This window comes from Orcinus orca, chromosome 9, assembly GCF_937001465.1.
Source record: "Orcinus orca chromosome 9, mOrcOrc1.1, whole genome shotgun sequence".
In the NCBI taxonomy this organism is placed as follows: domain Eukaryota; kingdom Metazoa; phylum Chordata; class Mammalia; order Artiodactyla; family Delphinidae; genus Orcinus; species Orcinus orca.
The window spans coordinates 43820074-43846082 of NC_064567.1; the positions used below are offsets into that span (position 1 = coordinate 43820074).

General features: G+C 36.5%; 1 protein-coding gene and 1 long non-coding RNA gene across 5 annotated transcripts in view; one reads left to right on the forward strand and one right to left on the reverse strand.

Annotated features, from left to right (window-relative positions):
* The first annotated feature begins 961 nt into the window (after positions 1-961).
* NT5C3A (5'-nucleotidase, cytosolic IIIA) overlaps positions 962-26009 on the forward strand; it is a 40766-nt gene continuing 15718 nt past the window's right edge. The window contains exon 1 of one of the 4 annotated variants that reach the window (XM_004269919.4): positions 962-1227. In XM_004269919.4, the coding sequence (XP_004269967.2) occupies positions 1090-1227 (138 nt within the window). In that variant the 5' untranslated portion in view covers positions 962-1089. Of the gene's footprint in view, positions 1228-21981; positions 22065-26009 lie in introns of those variants that run through there. The other 3 variants (XM_004269921.3, XM_033428309.2, XM_004269920.3) reach the window with 3 other exon arrangements.
* On the reverse strand, positions 6229-25628 carry LOC117201352 (uncharacterized). Its single transcript, XR_004483367.2, has 3 exons — positions 25301-25628; positions 23823-23893; positions 6229-6770 (listed from the first exon to the last, which is right to left on the reverse strand). It is a non-coding gene; the product is annotated as an uncharacterized LOC117201352 (long non-coding RNA).

Below are 26009 nucleotides of genomic sequence, written 5' to 3' on the forward strand. Positions count from 1 at the left end.
CCAGAGAAAAGCAGAGGAAACTGCATCCGTCCCTTGAAAGAGACCAGGAAGGTGAGAACAAGTCCTGCTACTCACAAAGAGAAAATGATGGAAGAGGTGATGACTGACTGAGATGTAGGAGAAAAAGGACGAACACCTACTTGTTCCAGCCTAACTTCAAGCCACCTTTGTTGTGTTGTCATAGCAAGTTTTTATGTGTGTGGCATAAAACGCATAACGTAACATTTACCAACATAACAATTTTTAAAGGTACAATACAGTAGTATATAGGCACATAGTTTTGCAGCGGATAGGGTTCCAATTCTCCACATCCTCACCAACACTTTTAATTTTGTTTTTTTGACAATGGTTGTCCTAACTTGTGTGAGGTGATATGTCACTGTGGGTTTGATTCGCATTTTCCTGATTTGTGATATCGAGTATCTTTTCGTAAGCTTCTTGACCAATTGTCTATTTGAGGCTTTTGCCTATTTTTTAATAGGGTTGTTTTTTGTTATTGACATAATTTTTTAACATAATCTGGATACTAACCCCTTATCAGATAAACGGTTTGCAAATATTTTCTCACATTCTGTAGGTCACCTTTTTACTCCCTTGTTTTCTTAGCTGCACCCCGCAGTCTGTCACAGCACTTTACAGCCAAGCTACTGCGCAAGTCAGATAGCTGAGCCCGGATGCCTTCTGGGGGTTGTAGTCCTGAGCGTCAGAGGCGGGTGGAAGGCAGAGGATATTTTCTGAGTGATGGTTAGAATCAGATTTCTACTGGGCGGGGCTGGAATGAACCACTGCCTAGTCCTCATTAGCAGAGAGAGAGAGAGAATTAATTCCAAGTCCCCTTTTCTGTCCTCAGTCTCTCGGACCCAGGTTCTGAGAAGATCCGCTTCCCCACCTTCGCCGCCCACGCAGGCTAGTCCCTCCTCCTCCCTCCGGCTTCCCGCCGCTGGGCGCTCGTGGGTGGGGCTTTCCTGGGGGCGGGGCTCATGCAAGCAGGGCGGGGCGTCGGGGCTTCTTCACTAGCTGGCGTTTCCGAGGCCCGCAGCCACCTAGCGACCTCTTTTCTTGGAACGCGAGGCGCGGGAGGTCCCGTCCATGGACCGATCCGCGGTGGCGAGGGTGGGCGCGGTAGCGAGCGCCAGCGTGTGCGCCGTCGTGGCGGGGGCGGTGTTGGCCCAGTACATTTTCACCTTGAAGAGAAAGACGGGCCGGAAGACCAAGATCATCGAGATGGTGAGTATGGGGGCTCGTCGCTACGGAGCGCTTAGGGGGCCGCGGGTGGTCCGTCCGGCCTCGCCTTCACATGCCGACCGCTGCTGGAATGAGAGGGGCCCACAGGGGAGCCGTTCGCCCGCGTGCGGCCACCCCGCGGCCAGGTGACCTGGTTTGGACCCTCGACGGTGGCGCTCGGCTTCCCATGGGCTTTGTTGTCTCCATTTGAAACAAAAGGCAGCAAAATAGGTGATTCGGAAACAAGCTGCCTCCCGCTGCAAAAACCCGTTTTTTTGAGAAATAAACGGACGTTTCTGGGCAGATTTCTCCTTCCCTCATCCCGCGTCAAACTGTTGCAACAATCCCATTCTGATGAGGGGTGTTTTTTTTTTGCATCGTGGGTAGGATGAGTTCGATTATGACAAGGTGTAACTTCTCAGTGGTTAATTAAAGGAATGCCAGTTAACCCAGCTGGAGTTCAAAGTAGTTTATTTTGTATTTGAATGTTATTCCTTCTTGTCTCAAACTGCCGGGATGTACCTTCGTGTTCATTTTTTCTCCGCAAGCCTCTTACATAACGTTTTAGAAATTTATTTCCAATTTTATTGTAAGACAGTGTTTGAAGAATTCCTCTTGAGGTACATTATAAGCAATATTTTCTCCAAAGTTGGGGATGTTTTTAGGTTTTTGTTTTTTAATTAGAGCCCACTCGTCAAGACAGTTTTCTCAGTGAGTTGCATTCTAATATACTTCCTGGAGTGAAGAATCCCGTGTATACTCCGGATGAGGTACTACACGCGTGAACTTCTGGGGTCAAGTATTTTTGACAAGTCAGTTGACAGTTTACCGCTGTACTAAATAATATCATTTTAGGTTCATATTAGAATACTTAGCCCAATCATATGTTCTAATTGATCAAAGAAACTTTTTGGCCCGTTGTTTGCTATTGGCCCTAGGTTGAATACAGAAATATTTTTCCATAATTAAAAAAAAAATGTTAATTCCCACATATCTCATATGCCAATAGTTTTGTTTATCGGTAGGGTTAAATTAGTCTTAGATTATTATTACGTAGTCTTTCTCCATCTCTGTACTCATAGCAGCAAATGTTTTCATCTCAGAAATTTCATTTTGTTTATGTTGCTGTCCTGCATAGAAAACTTTGGTGGCTTCCTTTTGTTCCAAACCAAAAATGTATAATACAAATGTGGGGAAGAAACCCACAATGCCATACCTTCTTGTATGTACTTATACTGTGGATTAGTCTATCACTTCTCCTCGAAACCAGGCAGAGGTAAAAATCAATGCTTTCACAAAATCCACAATGAAGCCATTATAAGAACAGTTTGCCATCTTTGTGAAAATAATTAAGGCCCATTGTTTGTAGTATAGAAATCAATCTTTATATATACATAATGTTATATTAATTCAGGCATAGGGACAAGTAGTCTTGTGGCTACAGCATAATATACAGATGTGTATTTGTTTTTGTTTTTTAATTTATTTATTTTTGGCTGCATTGGGTCTTCGTTGCTGCGCGCGGGCTTTCTCTAGTTGCGGTGAGCAGGGGCTACTCTTGGTTGTGGTGCCCAGGCTTCTCATTGTGGTGGCTTCTCTTGTTGCGGAGCATGGGCTCTAGGGAGGGTGGGCTTCAGTAGTTGTGGCACGTGGGCTCAGTAGTTGTGGCTCGCAAGCTCTAGGGCGCAGGCTCAGTAGTTGTGGCGCACGGGCTTAGTTGCTCCGCAGCATGTGGGATCTTCCTGGACCAGGGATCGAGCCCCTGTCCCCTGCATTGGTAGGCGGATTCTTAAATTTATTTATTTTATATTTATTTTTGGCTGTGTTGGGTCTTCGTTTCTGTGCGAGGGCTTTCTCCAGTTGCGGAGAGCAGGGGCCACTCTTCATTGCGGTGCGCGGGCCTCTCACTGTCGTGGCCTCTCTCATTGCGGAACACAGACTCCAGACGTGCAGGCTCAGTAGTTGTGGCTCATGGGCCTAGCCACTCCACGACATGTGGGATCTTCCCGGACCGGGGCACGAACCCTGGTCCCCTGCATTGGCAGGCGGATTCTTAACCACTGCACCACCAGGGAAGCCCGGTAGGGGGATTCTGTTAACAACTGTGACACCAGGAAGCCACAGATGTGTATTTGGAAGGAAGAGATGGGGAATGTGGGCAAAGAGGCCAAATTGTAAAGGAATCTTGTAAAGCCATTCTAAAGGCTTTGCCTATAGGGGGCCATGAAAGGTTTTTAAACAGGATAGTTGCATGTTCAAAACTATATTTTATACAGATCACTTAGACAAGATAGGGTGAAAGCGGAGAGCCTGGAAAGAAGGAAATAATTTAGGAGGTTGTTGGCAGTATTCATTGTGAAAGATGATTAGGGTCTAGACTAGGAGACGAGCGATCAGAGGATAAACATTTCAGAGGTAAAATCAGCAGGACTTAGTGGCACTACAAACTCTGGACTCATACAAACCTAGCTTTGAATGTAGACTCTCTCATTTATCAAGCTGTGTGATCTTGGGCAAGTTATTTAACTCCTCTGAGTCTGTTTCTTCATCTATTAATTGGAAGATGATAATACTACCTATTTCGTGGAATAGTTCTGAAGATTACATGAAATAACACAGTGGACATAATTGCTATCATTTGTGAGCTTATCATTATTTATGATCATTAAATAAAGAGATTAATCACAGGGGTGGGGGGGATTACAAGCTAAATGGTGATACTGGCTACATTATTAGCCAAGATAGAAAGGGGGAAAGAAAGAGGAGGCAGGGACAATGTGGAACAATAAGTTCACTTTGTCCTGTTTAGCCAAGTAGAAATGTCCATAAATTAGTTAAAGTAAGTAAAATGCTTAGAAAAGCATTTGTTGCCATATATTGGCCCATAGTAATATATAGTATATACATTACCTGTTATTATTAGCAACAGCAACTGAAAATGTAGTGCTGGAGTTGCGAAGATAAACTGGGACTAGAAACTACTTTCTCAAGTGTCTAGCCTCTTGGCAGTAAATAGTGGAAATGATAATAATTTCTCACCCATAACTTTGCAGCAAAATGAAAAAAGAAAACTTGAGAATACTGACATATAGTGGATGTTCAGTAAAGAAAACAGAGATCTCAGAGATGGGGTAACAGGACATGTTTCCAAAAGAAGGGGCAGAGGCAGAAGTGTCAGTCTGCACAGATCAAAAATTAACTGAAAGCCTTGTGGGTTGTACAGCCACTAGAAGAACAATGGCGTGAAGAAGACCAGAAAGTGATTGTTGAGTACAAAAATACTTGTGCCGTCAGTGTACGTTTGGTTTGGTTTTGGTTCTGAATGGTTGGCACGTGACCATGTTGGCAGGCAGGATGGCAGTGAAAAACGAGTGCTTAAAGAAGTGAGAGAGGAGGAAAGGAGTTCCCTGGTGGTCCAGTGGTTAGCACTCGGCTGCCATGGTCTAGGTTCAGTACCTGGTTGGGGAAATAAGATCTCCCAAGCCCCACAGCTTGGCCAAAAAAAATGAGAGAGGGGGAGAGGGAAAATCAAGCTGAGTTCTAGAGGAGATAGGAAGGTAGGGGATAGAGAACACAGGTGGACAGATGCCTTTTTAAAGGAATAAGGAACATCCCTCTCTCTAAGAGTGAATAGTAGCCCCTCGCTATCCATGGGGGATTGGTTCCAGGACCCGCTTGGATACCAAAGTCCAAGGATGCTCAAGACCCTTTTATAAAATGCTGTAGTATTTACTTATAACCTATACACAACCTCCTATATACTTTAAATCATCTCTAGATTATCTCTAATACCTAATACAATGTAAATAGTTGTAAATACAATGTAAGTGCTATGTAAATTGTTGCCAGTAAGCAGCAAATTCAAGTTTTGCTTTTTGGAACTTTCTGGAATTTTTTCCCCCACATATTTTCAGTCCTTTGTTGGTTGAATCGCTGATGTGGAACTGACAGATATGAATGGCCGACTGTACTACTCACTGATTTATAGCATCCACTTATTTCTGCATATTTTAATTTACATTATGTCTTATTTTCAGCCCTGCACTGTCTCTACTTACTTTGTTCTTCTGTCCAGTTGACTTAATTTCTCCTACTAAATGGCACCTCTTTCCAATTTTTATATATCAACTGTTTTCTTTTTTGTTTCTTTTGTATTACCAGAATATATTCTGGTTTTACTTTTTACCAGCAGATTACTTATTTTTCTCCGATAGAAAACTAATTACAAATAAAGATGAGATGGTTTAATCTTATTCAGTTCTTCTCATATCCTTTATTAAAGGTACAAACTTAGTTATAAGATAAATAAGTACTAGGGTTATAATGTACAACGTAATGACTATAGCTAATACTGCTGTAGGATATATAGGAAGGCTGCTAAGAGATTAAATCCTAAAAGTTCTCATCACAAACAGAGACTTTTTTTTTTTTGGCTTTCTTATTGTATCTATATGAGATGATGGATGCTAAAGTAAACTTACTGCAGAAATCATTTCACAATATATGTATGTAAAATCATCATGCTGTATACCTTAAATTTGTACAGTGACATGTGTATATGTATATATTGTATAAATACAATTTATGTATATTTATAGAGTTATATCTCTATAAATTTAGGGGTGGGGAATTCTCCCAAGGTGGAAGTATCTAACAAATGAAATAAAATGGAAGCACAAAACCAGAACAAATGTATAGTCTCAACACTATTCCCTAAAGAGCAACAAAGAGGGTGGAAATTATTTGGACAGCAGGAATAGGAGGGATGGAACTGTCACTGGAAGTTCCCCAACCAGTTAAAATTGTCATTTTTAATTTAAACACATCTCAAGTACTTATGGCTTCCTTGTGAACATCAGGAGTTATTCCTTAAATAGCTGGTGCTGTTTTTGAAACTTCAGTGTGTTTCCTTCCTGGAGATAAACTTCTAACAAAAACTTCTTCCTTTCTTCTAAAGATAATATCAAACGTTTTCTGGGTACTATTCTAAGTGGAAAGCCGACTATTGAGTCTATATTTAGATATATTTAGAAAAGGGAGGGGGGGAACCAAGATTCAAACAGCTGCTTTAGTGGATCAGCACTATCACATAGGCTTTTAAAATATTTCTATAACTCAACTTTCATCTAATTTATATCAGTACAGAAATTTATGACCTTTTAGCACCTGTTTTGAGTTCTTGATTTGTTCTGTGAAGCATATTCCCTGAACTCCTGTGGCATTTCCTGATGATTTCTCATAATTTAGCAATTTATGTACTCTTATATTGTTTACTGTAATGTATATTCTTGAAGAGTCTGGATTGGTGCATAGTTCTTTGTCACCCTTTTTTATTAATTGTACTTGACTAAGAGAAACAGCGACCCCAAATCAGTGGCTTTATTAAACAGTTCAGATTTTATTTTTTTATTGTAACGAGAAGTCCAAAAAATAGGCAGTTGCTGGTGTTAATTAGAGGGTACAAGGATATGAAGAGGTCTTTGAAATGTCCTTGGCTTTTCTCATGGTCACAAGATGGCTGTTGTAGTCCTGGCCAACATCTCCATCTTCCAGGCAGCAGAAAGGAGGAGGCAGGGAGGAGAATACTTATTTAATAAGCAAAACTTTCTTCTTGCATGTCACTGGAGGGAACAGTATCGTATGGTCATCCTAACTGTAAGTGAAGCTGAGGAATTTTTTTTTTTTTTTTTGATTGAGCAACTTGCCACCCTCTGACAAAATTGAGATTCTATTAGTAAGAAGAAGAGGAGGGTGTGTATTAGGTAATTACCGGTCTACCATACCACAGCACAGTGCCCGTTCTTTTTTCATATCATTGACTATTCAGTAAATATTCAATATTTAATCAAATGAAAACGCCTGTACATAATATAATATTACCAGTGGTCAGTAGGCTGGTAGAAAAATAGAGCATTCCAACTATTCCAAGTATTTGGTAATACAGCAGTAGAGAATACAAATTCTGAATAGCTTTGATCTTCTGTCCACCCCAAGAGTAAAGATTTATTCATTCACACCTGAAATATCTAGATCTTAAACAACTCCTGCACATGACCACTGCCATCGTACATGCTAATGAGATTTAGAAGCTAATCTCCCAAATATGTCACAACTCGCTTAAAAGCTAAAGTCCTAACAGTACTTCTAGAATGAATGAATATAAATGTCTTGAGAGAGAGATCAACAGAAGGCTTTGTGGAGTTCAAAGGAACAGGAGATGACATTGGGTAATGTTCGATGGATGTGGTGGTATTTGAGGGGTAGCAATCATGATTAGTCCAATTTGAATAAAATATATTGTCAAATAAGGAAAATACATTAAAATCTTAACTTTGGCAAAGAAAATATCCAAGGTTATGTTGAATCTCCAAATTTGGAAGTATGGAAATGTTTCTACCAGGCATATGACTTTGTCTTTTCAAAGCACATTTGTCATGTTTCCTGTGTGTTATCCTCAAGCAGCAAGTTAACCACATTTTCAACTTCAGTGAAAAGTGTGATCTCTTATCTAGTGAGGCATTTTTATATTAGCTATAATAGTTCCTGAAAAAGTTTTAGCTTTACAAAATTTTTTTTTGCTTATTCCTTTTGTTGTGAATTCATTTACATGACAGACAGCCACCCTTGAACCAGATACTAATATTTTTAATTTATTCAAGAATTTTGTTTTCTGGCTAAAAGCTGTCATATCCTTAGATCCTTTTACTTTCTTCATTTAACAAGCTCCCCCCCCCACCCTACCCCACCCCATGATTCTGAGGCTTGCAAAAGTTTGAGAACCATTGAAGTAAACAATTCAAATACTTGCCTTCAGCAAAATTACAAATTTTACAAGTCACAAGACTTCCAAGTCTTGTGCTCACAAATAGTGAAAATTGGGGCTGCCAGAAATTACTGTGTGAAGAAGAGAAAGCAGAGTGATGAGGATGTAGAAAAATGGGCACTTTCATTTACTCTGGAGGTGGTATACATTGGTTAAATAAATAACAGTGCATGGTTAAATTATGGTGCATTTGTATAATAAAATATTGTGCAGCTTTGGAAACAAAAAAGTAAATCTGCATGAGTTAACATTTTAAAAAGCTCAAACGAGTTGGCCAAGAGGCACATGAAAAGCTGCTCAACATCACTAATTATTAGAGAAATGCAAATCAAAACTACAATGAGGTATCACCTCGCACCAGTTAGAACGGGCATCATCAGAAAATCTACAAACAACAAATGCTGGAGAGGAAGTGGAGAAAAGGGAACCCTCTTGTGCTGTTGGTAGGAATGTAAATTGATACAGCCACTATGAAGAACAGTATGGACTCCTTAAAAAACTAAAAATAGAATTACCATATTACCCAGCAATCCCACTACTGGGCATATACCCAGAGAAAACCATAATTCAAAAAGACACATGCACCCCAATGTTCATTGCAGCACTATTTACAATAGCCAGGTCATGGAAGCAACCTAAATGCCCATCAACAGACAAATAGATAAAGAAGATGTGGTGCATATATACAGTGGAATATTACTCAGCCATAAAAAGGAACGAAATTGGGTCATTTGTAGAGACATGGGTTGATCTAGAGATTGTCATACCGAGTGAAGGAAGTCAGAGAAAAACAAATATTGTATATTAATGCATATATGTGGAATCTAGAAAAATGGTACAGATGAACCAGTTTGCAGGGCAGAAATAGAGACACAGATGTAGAGAACAAACGTATGGACACCAAGGGGGGGAAGCGGTTGGGGGGTGGTGGTGGTGGTGTGATGAATTGGGCGATTGGGACTGACGTGTATATACTGATGTGTATAAAATGGATGACTAATAAGAACCTGCTGTATAAAAACTAAATAAATAAAATAAAATTTTAAAAAAACAGAAGCTCAAATGAGGGGGAAAATAGCAAGTTGGAGGACAGTTGTGGTTCCAAAAGAGATACATGTATATGCTTGTTATTGGAAATTCTTGAAAAACTATATTAGAAGCTGTTTATAGTTGTTGCTGGTGAGAGTCAAACTTGGGAGAATGAGACTGTGGAGGAAGCCTTCAACTTTTTCATCCTTTAACGTTTCATACTGTTTGAAAGAACATGAGCATGTATTTTATATATTTTTAAAAACTGGTTAGTTAAAAGAAATAACATTATAAAAAGTGTGTTGGGACCACATTGTAGAAGCATCTTTATTATCAGGTGTTTGTAATTAATTTGCTAAAGCGCCTTTGAGTTTGTTTTTCTAAAATAAATAAGATCTGGAATGCATTTTAGTATGAATAACCTGGTAGCTGAGGTACACTGAATTAGCATTACTAGGACCAGGAGGAGAGAAGTATAGGGGAGGAGAAAATAATTTTCCCTCCACCTTTCTAAATTCTCCACTGGGGACCCCATAACAAGACAAACTAACAAGAGAAAAACAAACGGAAGTTCATTAACCTGTACACATGGGCGATACCAGGGGAAAATGAGTAACTTCTGGATGCCTTAGAATTATACCATCTAAAGCTAAAGACAAAAGAACTGTGTGGGAGCCTGTTAAGAGTTGCGACAGAAGAGGAGTATGGCAAGCCTGACCTAGGGTTGATACACAAATTTAAGTGCATTCTCCATTAATATGTTTCTTGTGCTTACTCATCTTCTCTTCCTGGTACAAAGGGAGCACACAAATGGAGATGTCCTTCATAAATGTAAATTTCCATTACAAAAAGGTAATTTCTACTCTGTTTTCAGAGCTTCTCTTGTATCTGCTGTTTCTTTGAGATAATGATCTCGAAATAATCTTTATGCCAAAGAGGTACACCTTGGGGTGGCAAACCTGCCACTCTGGATGAGCAGGAATTAAAATAAGCCTGAAGTAAAGAGAATGACTATGCTCTCTAGACTGCTGTGGGAGCAGTTCAAAGAGGAGGACAGAAAGAGGATTGCAGAGGTGAAATCTACAGGATTTGAAAGGGAGCAGAATTTGTAACTCCAAAATATGCCTCCGTGGCATTAAGGATTATTTTAGGCTGATTATTTTTTTAAAAAAAACAGCTGACACAAGAGAAACTCTGAAAAGCAAGTTACCCTTTGATAAGAACAATTTACACTTATAAGGGAAATCTCCATTTGTAGGGGTGTCTACCTCTCTCTGTCAGAAAGAGGGCAACAACTGAATATATATATATATTATATAAGACCTCTTAAAGGTCTTAACTCCACGTGACAACCGTACCCTTATTTACTGAGCTTTGCCTGAAAACCTGGCTTTCCCCTGCCCAGCATCTTCTGTCTTTAGCTAGAGATGGTATTTAAGGCGATGGCTTGGGCCATTTTGAGAGTTAACTCAGTTTTCCTGGGTATCTCTCATGTATACAGGAAGTATACTGTATATGTTATTCGACTTGTTTTTCTCAATGTCTTTTATTACAGCAGAGTCTCAGCCAGGAACCTAGAAGGATAGAGGGAAAATCACTTTCCCTCCCCCACAGATTTTATAATTTTGCCAAGTGTTTTGGGTTATCCTTAATTTTTCACAGCAGTTTGAATGTTCCCTATAATTTATGTTAAATCATTTCCATATATTCCTATTTTACTTGTTTTTAAAATAATTATTAAATTAATAATTATTAATATTAATAATTATTATTAAATTAATAAGCATACAGAGGGACTTCCCTGGTGGTGCAGTGGTTAAGAATCCTCCTGCCAATTCAGGGGACACGGGTTCGAGCCCTGGTCCAGGAAGATCCCACATGCCGTGGAGCAGCTAAGCCCGTGTGCCACAACTATTGAGCCTGCGCACCACAACTACTGAAGCCCACGTGCCTAGAGCCCGTGCTCCGCCACAAGGGAAGCCACTGCAAGGAGAAGCCCGCGCACCGCAACGAAGAGTAGCCCCCGCTCGCCGCAACTAGAGAAAACCCGCGCACAGCAACAAAGACCCAACACAGCCAAAAATAAATAAATAAATATATTAAAAAAAATACAGAGAATCTGAAATCCTATTTTAATCTTTATTCTTCTTTTAATTATAGGTTGTAATTTATATCTTCATGTAATAACTAATTTGAAATCTAATGTCATGAACCTTTCCTGATAGGTTTTCACCCTTTAAAAAAACAGCCATCAGGGAAATTATACAATCCTGTTTTTCTGTCAGCAGGTGGCAGACTTCTCCCTCTGCTATGGCACGGTGCTACATTTCTAAACTATTTACCTTCCTTATTAATGCAGTTTTATGTTTACCATCTATTTCTTAAACCTGAAGGGGAGCAGAATATGCCACCCCGAAATGTGCCATTTTGGCATGTGGATTATTTGGTGCTGAAGGCAGTCAAGACTCAGCAGACTCAGGAAAGGCTTTTTGCCTCCTCCTGAACTGCCTAAAAATTTAGAAAGGGGTCCTGTACCAGGAAGAGAGCTATTACCAGAGATCACATTTTTCATCTGAGAGACTTATCTGCATAGCAGGACAAATATTTGTTTACCAAACGTTTGCTCTTCCCCTCTTCTGTGAATTGCCTTCCTCCCCTTTAAAGCCCCAGACTCCTACCTCTTTCTCCTTAGCTCAGTATGGTATGTAAGCCTCAATTGCCTGGCTGTCTTTGGGTCTCATATCTTCGTGGGAGCTCTTGTAGGTATGAAGAAATTTTTTTCTGTTAATCTGTCTTTTTAGTACGGGGGATCTCAGGCAAGAATCTAGAAGGATAGAGAGAAAATTTTTTTCCTCTCCTAAAAACCATTAACCTATGAAATTTAAACCAAGTATGACAGTATTCTGCCATTATAGATGTAAATGCCATTTGTCTACTTTTTTTCAACATATGTTCTTCATTTTCAAGGTGCTAATAGATTACAAAGTTGTTTAGCAGTTGATTGGAGGGTTACTTAATTTGTTTGGCAAGTTCCTGCTTATAATTAGGTGGAAGTAGACGGTCAGAGGTTTAACATGATGTGGGTTCCTGCAACATCCTTCCTGCCTCTGTTGTATCTCCTCTGAAGCCCTGTTGTGGCACAGCCCTTTCATTTACCTTACCTCAAATGTCCCACTCAGAGTCTGGGTTCCGAATACACCATCAAAAAAATCATCATGTTATTATACAGTCAGTCTTCCCCCATGAACAGTTTGTCAGTTTATCTTGATTTCTCTGTCAGTCACACCATTAGCGTTCTAGCGTTCTCGCGTTCTCATTCTCTAAGGGAATGAGACACTTTGATAGAGGGAGATAGGAAAAGTTTGAGAACCTAACCTAGCTTTAAAGCATAGTGAAATGTTACAAAAAAGAAACCCACTGAAGTTCCCTAAGATAAAAGGGGGCTACACTGCATTAGAACTAGAAAACAATTAGAAACAGATTTGCATTTGGGTTAATTTGGCACTGCCTTGTTATCTTGTAACCAGGGAAAAGGAACTAAAACATTGAGGTATCTACTTATGTCCAAGTGTGCCCTGCATGCTTACCTAATTTAATCATTAAAACACAGTACAGCTGGTAGTTATTGTAATTTTCTATCAACTTGCTTAGGAACTTAGCTAATAAATAGCAGAGCCAGCATTCAGTCTGATTATAGCTCTCTCTGAAGCTTTTGAGTAAAGCATGCTTCCAGTTGGGAATGAGAATTACTTCTTTAGTAAGGTGTTGTGTTGCTGATATTTAAAAATTTTGTCTTTCTAAGCTAATTAAATAATTTATTCTATTTTGTCTTTTGTGCACAACTGTGTACCATGCATGATATTGTCATGTGTTCCTAGTTTTGGCAGGAGAAGGAACTCGATATCTACTGATCCATAATTATTGTTCTGTTTTTCTCTGCATAATATAAATATTGTGGTTTATCTAGTAAAGATACACAGTATTTTCTTTCTTTAACAAGTTATGTTAATCTGTGATCTGACCACTAGACAATCTTGTAAGGGAATGGGGTCGTGTAATAGATGTTTGAGTTTAGTAGTTGGTAAATCCTTGGTTCAGATCTCAGCACTGCCACATTCTAATGGTTTAGCCCTGGACAAATTTCACTTTTGTAAGCCTTAGTTTCCAGTTCTCTAGAGTGGAGAAGATTCACCTAAAAACTCTCCTGCCCCCTGTTTCCTTCAGGGTATCATATTAGAATATGTTCTGTTTTTGTGTTTTTATTTTTCATTTCACTTGTTTTAAATAATTACACTTTGGGAGAATTCCAACAGTATACTATTCTAATATCCACCTGGGTTATTAAGATTAAAAAAGAAATTATATACATTCAGTGTATATAATAAACAAAGCTATTCTTTTCCCAACTTTATTTTAGACATGATGTTCTCATATAGTATATTATTCATTTTAAGTAATACATTTAAAAATGATCTCTAAACAGTATTCCATTTGAGCCCTCAGATTTGGAGATAAAAACTGAATGACTAGTTTTATCATATATCTTTCTTAAAGTTAAAAAGAGAATGAGAAATGTCCAGCATTATGCCAAATTCTGAGCAACAGTTTTTAACCTGAGTACCTAGCACTCTAGAAAACAGTACCCAGCCCAATCCCTGCATGCCTGCTGTCATAATTGTAGATGGTTCAGCTGACCTGGGTAGCACACTTGGAGGCTTGGCATATATCATTTACAATTACTGAGATTTAATTTCACTAAAATTGTATGAGAAACATGAGTTATTGTAAAGGATAAAGCTGTATCTGTTTGACTCACTTTTGAGTCCCCTCTAGTATACTTAGAACAAGCACAGATCATGTGATTCATTATATATTTCAAAATTAACTCACGGGGTCCACAGGTGTGGATTTCCAATCATTTGATTTAGCTTTAGGGGAGTTTTGATGATTAAGGACTCATGAGTACCTGAATTAAGATCCAGCTTTTTACAAGGAATTTCTCCATTTTTAATTATTTACCTATCTTAAACTTAATTTTCCCTTTGATTCTTTCTCTTTTTATTTCTGGTATAGTATATGCTGATATAAAATTAGAAAATCTAGATAAGCAAAAAAAAGTAATCTGCAATTTTCACCACCTAAAAAACCCCATATTTTAGTAAATGTACTCCTTTCTCCTTCTGTACGTATAACTATTAAGTATCATTTTTCCCAAAATGAGACCATACTATAACATTGTTTTTAACTTGTTAAAACAATGTTTAACTTGTTAATTTATTTCTTAATAATAAACTTATACTTATTTTAATGACTATATTGTCTTTGGTATTATATCATATACGGATATCATTAATTATTTAGCAAGTTCTTCATTGGTGAACATTTAGATTGCTTTTCACTTTCTGTTATGATAAATAATGGATCAGTGAACATTCTTGTAGCATCTGTGCGTGTCCATGATTGTTTAAATGGAATTGCTTGATCAAAGCCTTTTGAATGTGCTGCCAGAGGTTACCCTCTGAAAAGGTTGTACCAATTTATATTTTCACCAACAGTATATTTAAGTACCTAATTCTGTATTTTCCTGGGAGTAGATATCTTTTTTTTTTCTGATCTTTGCCAAATGATAGCTTTTTAAAAAAGTATTAATATTTCTATTACTTTTGAAGTTGAACTTTTTAAAAACTTGGTCACTTATTTTCTTCTTTTCTGAACCATCTGAGTTCTTTTTCTTGATTTGCAAGGGCTTTTATAAAATGACTTTCAGCCATGAGAGTATGTTAGAAATATATTTTTCCAAGTTTTTTTGTTTCACTTCCATTTTTGAGTAGTCTAAATTGACCCTCCTTTTCAAACCTTTAAATGGCTCATTAAGCCAATGACTAATTCTTTAGAATGTTTTACTAACCTTGATTTGCACATGACTCATTTATACATTATGACTTCATTCGATAGCCGGAGTAGGAGGAGAATATAGCATTAAATAGTTTGTATAACTTACTCACTAGTTTACCCTCCCAGCCATAGAATGAGGAAGGCTAACTACAGAAAAAAATAGGAAGGCATTATGATTTTGCTCCAATAGATAATTTTCATTTTACCTTCATAAATATTACTTAATATATGCCATGTTCATTTCTTCTAAAGATGTAGTAGCATTATACACACTTTCACTTTCTTTTATTTTGGGACATGTAACTTTTAAAAAATAATCTTTGTTTTCTTCTAGGTATAAGATATTATTCATTATAGAAAATTGAGAAAGTACCAAAGAGTATGAAGAAGAAAATACAATCACCTGTGATCCTGTCATTTCTCTTTGATAACTATTACTTGATCTTTGGAATATATTTGATTCAGTCATGTCAGATGATTATTATACTATTGAATTTAGTTTGTTACTGGGTTGTTGTTGTTTTTTTCTGCTTTATAACAAAGTGGATCAGCTATACATATACATATATCCCCATATCTCCTCCCTCTTGCATCTCCCTCCCACCCTTCCTATCCCACCCTGTCACTGGTTTATTATTTAAAACTTTTGTTATGTGTATTCATAAGTGAAATTAGGTATCTTTTCTCTTTTTGTCTCTTTTTGAGAGACATTTGTTTCAGGGTTTTGTACTAGTTAGTTCATAAATGGCATTGGGTAGTTAACTTCTTTTTGTGTTATAGTTTATCTAGCATGGGAGCTGTTGAAGTTTGAAAGAGCTCACAAGTATAAAACCTGACCACAAAGCTTTTTGAAGGTCATTTTCTAATAAACTTATTTTTATGAGTTCTGTTCTAATGAGCACACATTCCATTGTTGGTTTTGGTTTGGTTTGGTTTATTGAAGTATAATTGATTTACAATGTTGTGTTAGTTTCTTGTGTACAGCACAGTGATTCAGATATATTTATTTATGGATAGATAGATAGATAAAGATATTCTTTTTCAGATTCTTTTCCATTATAGTTTATTACAAGATAGTGAATATAGTTCCCTGTGCTATACAGTAGGACCTCGTTTATTTTATATGTAGTAGTTTGCTGATCCCAAACTTCTAATTTACTCCTCCCCCCCAAGCCCTTTCCCCTTTGGTAACCATAAATTTGGTTTCTGTGTCACACATTCCATTATGGAATGTACTATATGTTATCAAAACTTTTCTAAGATTAAATTAATTACTTTGGTTTACTATGTTGAGTTTATTAATATTCAGAGAGGTTTTGAAAGGGTTATATTTTGTGTTTTCTTCTACTTATATACTTTAAAAACTCAAGTTATCAACCGCTGATATCATCCATATAATTTCAAATAATTCTTTGCTACAAGTTATTAGTTTATGAACTTGAATCTCAGTAATTTTCTTCATTGTTTTCTTACCTTATTACTTTTTAAATGAGTTTATTTAGCATAGCAAGAAGAAGGGACAGTACGTTCTCTTTGTACTCTCCTTTTAGATATACTGGATATAATACATCAATAATAAAAGCCACTAATAACATAAAACTTTTTTACCATTTTTATTATAACCCATATCAAAATAGCAATCCTAAACAATACTGTTTCTTTTCAACATATAGAATGCCAACTTTATGATGTGGAAGGAGTCCAGAATTAAAACAAAAGTTTTTCTTCTTGTTGCATTTCAGGCACAGAAATCCAGATATAATAAAACAGGAACAATAATTTCAGTGCTAAGCATCTTGAAAGATCAGAACATAGTACATTTGAGAGTTAGGAAAGACTTCCTTCATTTATGGTACTGTCTTACATCGGATTTTCTTGAACTTGACCAACTTATTGCAACACAAATGTCATTTCCTCTAAAGGAGTTTACAGAATTTATTACTTTTTAAATAAGAAAGTAAAAAGATATAGACTGTGTTCAAGAACTTCATTTGAGTTTCTGAAAATTAAGTTATTCAATCCTAGATTTTTGCGTAGAGTTTTTTTTAATGTATACATATCAACAAAGATGTATTTTTTTAAATATATACATTTATTTTATTTATTTTTGGCTGCATTAGGTCTTTGGGCAAGCAGGGACTACTCTTTGTTGCAGTGCCCATGGGCCTTCCACTGCTGTGGCCTCTCTCGTTGCAGAGCTCCGGCTCTAGAGCACAGGCTCAGAGGTTGTGGCATGTGGGCTTAGTTGCTCCAAGGCATGCGGGATCCTCCCAGACCAGGGCTTGAACCTGTGTCCCCTGCATTGGCAGGCAGATTCCTAACCACTGCACCACCAGGGAAGCCCTGCATAGAGTTTTTAAGAAATGTATTGAGATTAGAACCATAGGTTTTCCTCAGTTTATATATATGTGTGTAAATTCATAAATGCAGCAATCAACTTTGCGAACAGTCACCTAATAGGATAAGTCTTTGGAATTATTTTAAATGAGAGAAAAACTTATGAGAAAATCTTTACTTGCTGTTCATTTCCCCAACATATAATAATTAATTGTTTTCATCTCTGTTTTTGCTCCTTAAACATTTTAAACCGTATTCATATAAACATTTATATCACCTTGTTTCAATTTTATTTTGAACAGTCACACTTTTAAAATTAGTTGACTGTTGTCTTTTTCCGAGAAGTTTTGAGAGAAGTCAAATGCCTAGACAGGTGTTTTGTATGATTAAAAAATGGTCTTTCTATTTACATCGTGCAACAATTAGCAGGAACAAATTTGGCAAGAGTCCTTATAGAGGGTATTACATCTCACCTCCTACTGAATTGTCTTCCTTTTATGACTTTATTGTTTGGTTTGGAATAACTTCCTAGGGTGTCAAGCAAGTTCAGAATGAAGTTTAAAAATACATTCCACAGAGAAATGGTAATTGGATTATGGTAAATTAACTGTGAGTTAGTAGTTAAGTCATAGATTGGATTATTGAGAAATAACTACATACCACAGGTGTTATGTGGGATTATGAAATGATTTTTTTCATATATAACAATTAATATAATACCTTTATTCCCTTTACTCCCTGCCCAAAGATTAAAGGCAAAATCAATTAATAAGTTATTAAGATTTAAACTGATAGATTTTCTGTGGACTTTTTTGTTTTTTCATTATTTCAAAATTTTGAGAAACTTTTTTGATGGCAAAATATGAAGTGATCATTTTTAGCTTTTCAAGTTAATTGAAAATTGACGGTATCTAAAAGTTTTAACAAGTTACTCTGAAGTACAAATGAGTATCCCTTTCTCCGTTGATAAAGACAGGCAGTTTCAGTGTTATAAGGGGAGAAAAATCTGCCAAATATTTGAGTCCTGTATGATTCTTTGCTCTTGGCGTATCAATTTCAGGTTTAGAGTTTGCATCAGGAGTGATATGAGTAATTTTTGTTTCTATGACAGTAAATAAAGAAACTCCAAGGCAACAAGGCCCAGTCATTGTGTCCAGAGATGAAAGTCCACTGTGCTGCTAAAGAGACTGCCTTTATGACTTCTTTTATTCCTGGATCCTTTATGTCTCCTCTCAAAAAAAAAAAAAAAAAGAGGATCCTAGAGCTATTTGAAACAAAATTCATTATCTTTCATTCAGTACTTGTGTCCTTGTTCCTTTTCTGTGGCACAGTTTCAAATCATTACTCTTATCATACACATCTTTAGCCCTCTCATGTAAGTGTTATGTTTATAATCTTGCTGATCAAGTAAGAAAAAAAGTCTTCCAGCTCATGTATGTAAGTAACAAGTGACTTCTCCCAGACATTAGATTCCTTACCTATAATGAAGGGGGAAGTATTATCTTTCTCTTAAGGTTTTACTGATTAGATTACACAGGCATACCTCGTTTTATTGCACTTTGCAGATATTGCATTTTTTTACAAATCGAAGGTTTGTGGCAAACATGCATCAAGCAAGTCTATCGGGACCATTTTTCCTACAGCATTTGCTCACTTCATGTCTCTTTGTCACATTTTGGTAATTCCTGCAATAGTTCAAACTTTTTCATTGTTATCATATTTGTTATGGTGGACTGTAATCAGTGTTCTTTAATGTTACTATTGCAAAAAGATTTTGACTTGCTGGAGGCTCAGGTGATCATTAGCACTTTTTAGTAATACATTATTTTTAAATTAAGGTATGCGCGGTTTTTTAGACATAGAGGGACACCCCACGAGACACACAATCCCACCCCCACCACGTATACCCACCTACTAGATGGAATTGAAAGGCCGAAGAAGTCCCCTATATGTGGTCAGGAAACAATGCTCACATTTCCTCTCTTCTCCACTCTCCTTAGAGTAGCTGAACAGAGCACTATCAAAGCCAAAGTCATCTATCCCTTAGAGACCAAAACATCCCTCTTGATAAGAAACTAGCCATCTTGGTTTTCATGCTGTAAAGTATTTTGTTTTGTTTTTAGGGTAAACTGGCTGAATTCCTTGCTTCTGTCTCTACTTTAGAAATATTGTTTAAAATAATCCATCCGTATGATGTTGACTGGTTCTGATTTTTTTTTTAAACTTTCTTTTCCGATTATGGACGTGATCGGTTCTACTACTATATCATTTTTAACAAGCCATTTTTTTCCCCAAGGAACTCATTTATTTTATGAAGCTCAGAAAATAAAAGTGGCCCCTTAATCCCATTACTGACACTGTCTTATGTATTCTACTTTAGACTTTCCTGTGCTTATATAAAGATTTCTCCCCCAAAATTGGACTCTTGCTATAGATACTCTCATAACTCTTTTCACTCAATAGTAGATCATGTATGTCTCAGTATATATGTAAATATTAATCTCACAGAGCAGTACTGTATAGTGCTTTTTTTTTTTTTTGCGGTACGTGGGCCTCTCACTGTTGTGGCCTCTCCTGCTGCGGAGTACAGGCTCTGGACGTGCAGGGTCAGCGGCCATGGCTCACGGGCCCAGCCGCTCCACGGCATGTGGGATCTTCCCAGACCGGGGCACTAACCCGCGTCCCCTGCATCAGCAGGCAGACTCTCAACCACTGCGCCACCAGGGAAGCCCTGTATAGTGATTTATAGGCATGGATTCTGAAGTCACAGAGACCTGAATTTGAATCCATTTCTGCCACTTGCCAGCTACAAGCCTTAATTTATTCACCTTTAAAATGAGGATAATAATAGCACAAACCTTCTAGGGTTATGAAGATGAGATGAGATGAGATGAGGTATGTCAAGTGCTTAAAAGTATCTGGCACACAGTAAGCATACAATAAATTTTAGCTATTTAGAATAATCATGTTTGAGAACTGTATAATTTTTTATGTGTTTACCCCAATTTATTCACCTCTCCAGTATTAATAAACATTTAGATACTGGGCATTTAGGCTGTTTACAGTTTCCCAGTATTATAAAGCAACCCTGCAATATACACCCTTGCAACTAAATCTTTGTGTACTGTCTTATTTCCTTAGGACATAAAATTGGTGTGCCAAAGGGAATGTATATTTCTAAAGCTTTTAATAGTATTTCTAAATACCCCTCCAAAAAGGTTATGGAACGCTAACTCCAGCATTCTTTGTTGTTTTTGTTGAAGATGATTTATCTGGAGTCATGTTTCAAAGAGATATCTTTAAAATTCTTATTGCTAACCATATTAATATATTAAAGGACAGTTAAGTCGTCACATTCATGCATAATACAGAGGTGTTTTCAAAATGGATCACCTGGTTGCCCTTGAGCCTCCATTACTAGAATATAAAAGATTTTCCTCTAAGAGAAATGTTATGTTGGCAATCTTCTCATCTTATTAAGATAGCAATGCCAATTTTTAACATTTGGTAGGATACCAAGTTTGGTTAATTTGTTAGTGGCCTTTTTTAAAAGCTATTTTAAAATTTTTTGTGTTGTTTGTAATAGAGAATGCCACTTCACAAAGTTTAATTACTGAAATGTTTTGTGGGTTTGATTTCTCTTGAGCGTAGAAGAGAGAAGGCTGATATAAAAATTTATTTACGTAAGTGTAGCATAGCCATGTTTAGAAACATGTATAAACATGATAAACATGATAAAGCTTCCCAGAGCCCGTAGCATAACTTATGTATCAGGACCTGCCACATGGTATTAGCATATTTAATCCTACTACTCAGGTTGAAAACAAGACTGATTTTTCTTTAAAGGTTAAAAATATTTTTCTTCACAACAGTTTGCTTTCATTTCCAGCAGGAAGGGAACTGTTTTCAATTTTTTTAACCATAAAAATTAGTTTTCATTGTGTTCAGATTTTTTAGTAGATCTATGCATGGTCTTGTTGAAATTTACAGTGTAGGAAAATATGAAGAAAAACATAAAAGTCACTTTAAATCCCACTGCCCTGCAATAAAGACTGTTAACATCTTACTGACCACACTTTTATGCATCATGTTTTTTTCACATGTCTTAAATGAACTAATCTTTTTAAAACTGTGAAACATACATAACAAAGTTTACCGCTTTAACTGTTTTTGAGTGTACAGTTCGATGGCATTAAGTACATTGACATAGTTGTGAAACCACCAGCACCATCCATCTCCAGAACTCTTTTTATCTTCCAGACTGAAACTCTGTACACGTTGAGCAATAGCTCCCCGCTCTCCCCTCCTTCAGCCCCTGGCAACCACAACCTACTCTTTTTCACTTTGTATTGAAATATAATATTCATACAGAAAAGTACACATACTACAAGTACGCTGATAGCCAAAAAACACATGAGAAAGAGAGTGTTTCAAAGTGTTACTGTTGAGGTTCCTTTTTTCTTTGCAGAGCAAGTCGGCAGTGCTCTACTAGTACAGATTTACCTTCTCTTAACTGCCACATTATTTTATTTGATCATGTTCTGTAGACTGACTGGTGACTAACTCAGAGCTAGCAAGCCTGTCACCCAGAGCATAATAAAGCACTGTGTAGTGATGCGTCACAAGACTGTTTTTGCATAGAGCTTATTAGCCAAGGCTTTTGGAAACGCCCTCAGCTGCACCTTGTTCTATATTAGTACTCCTCAGACAGGAAGAATTTTCTTTTGCTGCGGTAGCTTGTCCGGTTACCTTCAGGGTAAGTGTGTACAGTTCGTGTAAAAATGAGTTTCTCTTGTTTAACTTTATCTGATTCTTATTTGATTCTGTATCTTTTGAAATTTTAAGCATTTAAGCATCCAAATTAAGGAAATAAAAACAGAATGATCCTGTATAATGTAAAACTTCTTTATAGTTTGCAAAGATATGAATATGTAAAACTTTGCAGTGTCTTGAGTCTCAGAAATTATAATTTGTAGGATCTAATTTTAAGAGCTTATTGTTTAAAAAAAAAGAGCTTATTGTTTCACACATACATGTTAAAGAAAAGCAAAGTACCCTCAGAAATCTCTTTTCAAGGGGAAAAAAGATCCAATTTTGTTGTTCATTAGTTGTGTGACTCAGTTTTGCTGATAGCCACATGCTTTGTGTAGCTAGGGTTAGGAACTATTTATTATGGCTAATAATAAAGATAATTAATTTTTATTTTGTGCCCATAAGCCTTATCCAGGATATCTTGGAATGGGTTTATACTGGTATGTTTTATAAATTAATAAAAACTGGATTACTGTCTGTAAGGATTATAACACATTGTGTATTGAAAATTAAGATTCAAACATATATATCACCATAATAGCCTAGAATGTTGTAGTTAACTTAGATTTAAATACTTGAATTTACTTTATTTTTTATAGTTAGCTAATGCAGCAGACCATTTCGTAAAGTAGTTTACTTGGTTTTTATTGGCAGCCTATATCCAAGCCCTGCATCTTGGGATGCTGCTTACTACCTGTGCTGTTCTAGGACATATTCAAGGACAGAGGAACTCAGAGTACTCTAAGGGTGATCAGTATAAATTACCTACTTTCTATGTGCCTTGGTTTACTCACCTTGAAAAACACTATTAGCTATTAGGTTAGTGGAGATGGGGAGGATAGATGAATAAATTCTAAGCTTTGAAATTGTGTATTTTCATAAGTATCTACAAAATTCTGACTGAGAAGCCACATTTTACTATTTAAGAAAATTGGTATAAATTGCCAATTTTAAATAACTGGCCTTTGAAATCTATTTTCTTTTCTTCTACCACCTTCTCTTACCATCCCACCTTTTGCTATTCAGTTTCATTTTTGTTTTCTCTCTGTATCAAGAGAAAGTTTCATTTTCCAGTTTGTGTATTTTTTTTTTCACTGCTGCCTTGAAAATCTAATTAGGGAGAATTCTTTAAATGCCCCCAAGAAATTGATTTTATAATGTTATACAAATGAGGAACTTATAGTTTGATTTTCCATGTGCTAATCACCCTAAAAAAGTGTCATTATTAAAAACCCAAGCTTAGGACAAGGAATATATGTTGCTGAAGATGTGCAGTAAGATATTTAGGACTGTTGCTGATACACTGTCCATACTGTAGTAATGCATACCTTTTCTTATGTAAGTAGTATACAGTTTACCATTCAAAATTGCCTTAATTTATTGTGTAATTTAAATGTTTCTAAAAGTATCAAGCTTAAAGCAGAATCACAACTTTTTAAGCTAAGAATATCAATGAATTTAATCTTTTTTCACTTTCCCATAAGACAGTCAAGTGGGCCTTTAAAAGTATTCAATTTGCATTCAAATAGATACTTTAAAACTTGTATAAAGGCAAGTAAATTTTTTTCATATAGATATAGAAATTTTCAGTCATTTTGATTTGTAAATAACTTCAAGGTGTAAAGAGAATCATCTCAATGAAATACCACGATAGCTAAAATCAGTTATCAAGTTTGTGCTATGCAAGTGAAGTTCTTCTTACCTCTTGCTTCCGTCTTTAGCTTGGTCCTACATGTTCCTTGTAATGAACACTGTTACAGTAGAGACCTTAACCTCACAGTGAAAGAACACAAAGTAATTATTTTCCAGTTTCCACATTTTCCAGTCCACATATAAAGGTTCCAAATACTTAAAACTTCAGAACTTTCTTAGTAGAGAGTTCATAGTTCAAGGGTAATATTTTCTATTTTTGAGCATGTCTTCTACACTTGATGTGTTTTTTTCAGCAGCTTTTCTCTTGAAGCATCTGCAACAGATGACTGCTGGCAAAGTAAGCCAGAAGTTTATATACCAAGTATAGGTTTACAAGCCTATTGGTTTAAAAATATCCTGCCCTAATTTTCAGTGTCTTCCTTAGAATAGCGCCAGAATGCTGACATTTATACCTTAGTCTTTACACTTCTATAATGATAGTGATTTTTCTATTAGGACTGCAGTGTCACTTCATGTGAGATTATCTTTGAGTAAGGATAAATTCTGGTCAGATTGCCAGTGAGGATTAGGAAGAATGAAATATCGTCATTGAAATTTGCAGAGTATCTAGTAAACTATTAGGTTTACTTATTAAAAATAATGTCCTAAAGTTGGCCATTAGCAGATTTCTGATCACTCTTTGTTTTCTTTTGTATAAATAAAATAATGAAGAGACCATGAGAAAGATGATTAACTCCTTTACCTACTAACACTGGCTTTTTTTTTTTTTTCCCTTCTTCTTTCCTTTTCTACTAAACATGAATGAATGCTCCACAAAGAGCCATACTTGGGGGCAGAGAGTGGAGAGGAATTGGGCTACTTGGCTATGTGTAACAAAAGACTTTAGATTCCCAGATATTAAAACGTATTCTTCACTACTTGAATTGTTTTCCTTCGAGCTTTTCAAGTGTTTCAGAGTATGTGATATTTTTGTAAACTCCACTGTACTTTTTCACATCCTCCTTCCTTTTTTTCAAGCTAATAAAATGGTTTTATTTAAATAGTGCCTTCTGAGAAATCTAGAAATCCTTTTCAGATATTAAATATTGAAGAAAAGCCATAAGCATTTAATATTTTACTCTTTGGATTCTATAAATGAAGAAACAGACTTGCCAGGCAGTTTTGATGACAGTATTTTTCAGATGTGAAAAAATGGAGGTATCTTACTATTTGGAAATACTGTTTATTCAAATCTAAGATACCATCAGTTATAAGATCATCAACTTAACTAACAGCCTTTCTGAGAGAGGTGGGAAATACTTTTTTAAGTAAGATATTTCCCAATTTTATATATGTAATTTAAGTGGAAGGGGGGATGGATTTTAGAATTTGAGAAATTTTTTTTATGTCTGCTACACACATTTTAATTATAAAGAACACAGATCTAATGTTCAACTTCTATTACTAGAGTTTAAGAAAAAGTCAGTTTTTCCCTCTCAACTAACTTACCCTTTTTAAACAGTGCTTTTATTATAAAATTTTGCTTACCTGGAATAAAGTAAAAGTAAAGTCATTGGGCTTCCCTGGTGGCGCAGTGGTTGAGAGTCCGCCTGCCGATGCAGGGGACACGGGTTCGTGCCCTAGTCCGGGAAGATCCCACATGCCGCGAAGCGGCTAGGCCCGTGAGCCATGGCCGCTGAACCTGCGCGTCCGGAGCCTGTGCTCCGCAACGGGAAAGGCCACAACAGGGAGAGGCCCGCGTACCGCAAAAAAAAAAAAAAAAAAGTCAAGTCATTGAGGAACAAAAATAAATAATTTTCCCTAAGATTTATACTGCAAAAATGAAACTTAGTATAATGATAGGGTATTTTTAAAACTTTTGGTTTAACAAATAGATGCATATAAATTTCACCCAAAACCCTTAAATGATCATTCAATTACATACCTATTTTGTGCCAGACACTATGCTAGATTCAAACACAAGTCAGATCTTAGTCACATCATTTCACAAAATTAAAGATTTTAAAATGAGAAAATTGAAGAATAAATTTGACTTGTGTGGATTATGCTTCTCCTTACATTCTTATTCAGTAATAATAATGCATAGTTTTCCCACAAACTTCACCCTTACATGTAGAGATGTTGATAAAGTGTTCTTGCAATAAAGCATTTTCTTGCAAATATACACTTCACTTTAATTCTATTCAAATCTTATTAACACCATATAAATTCTTATAGGAGAGCTGCAACTTCTCCA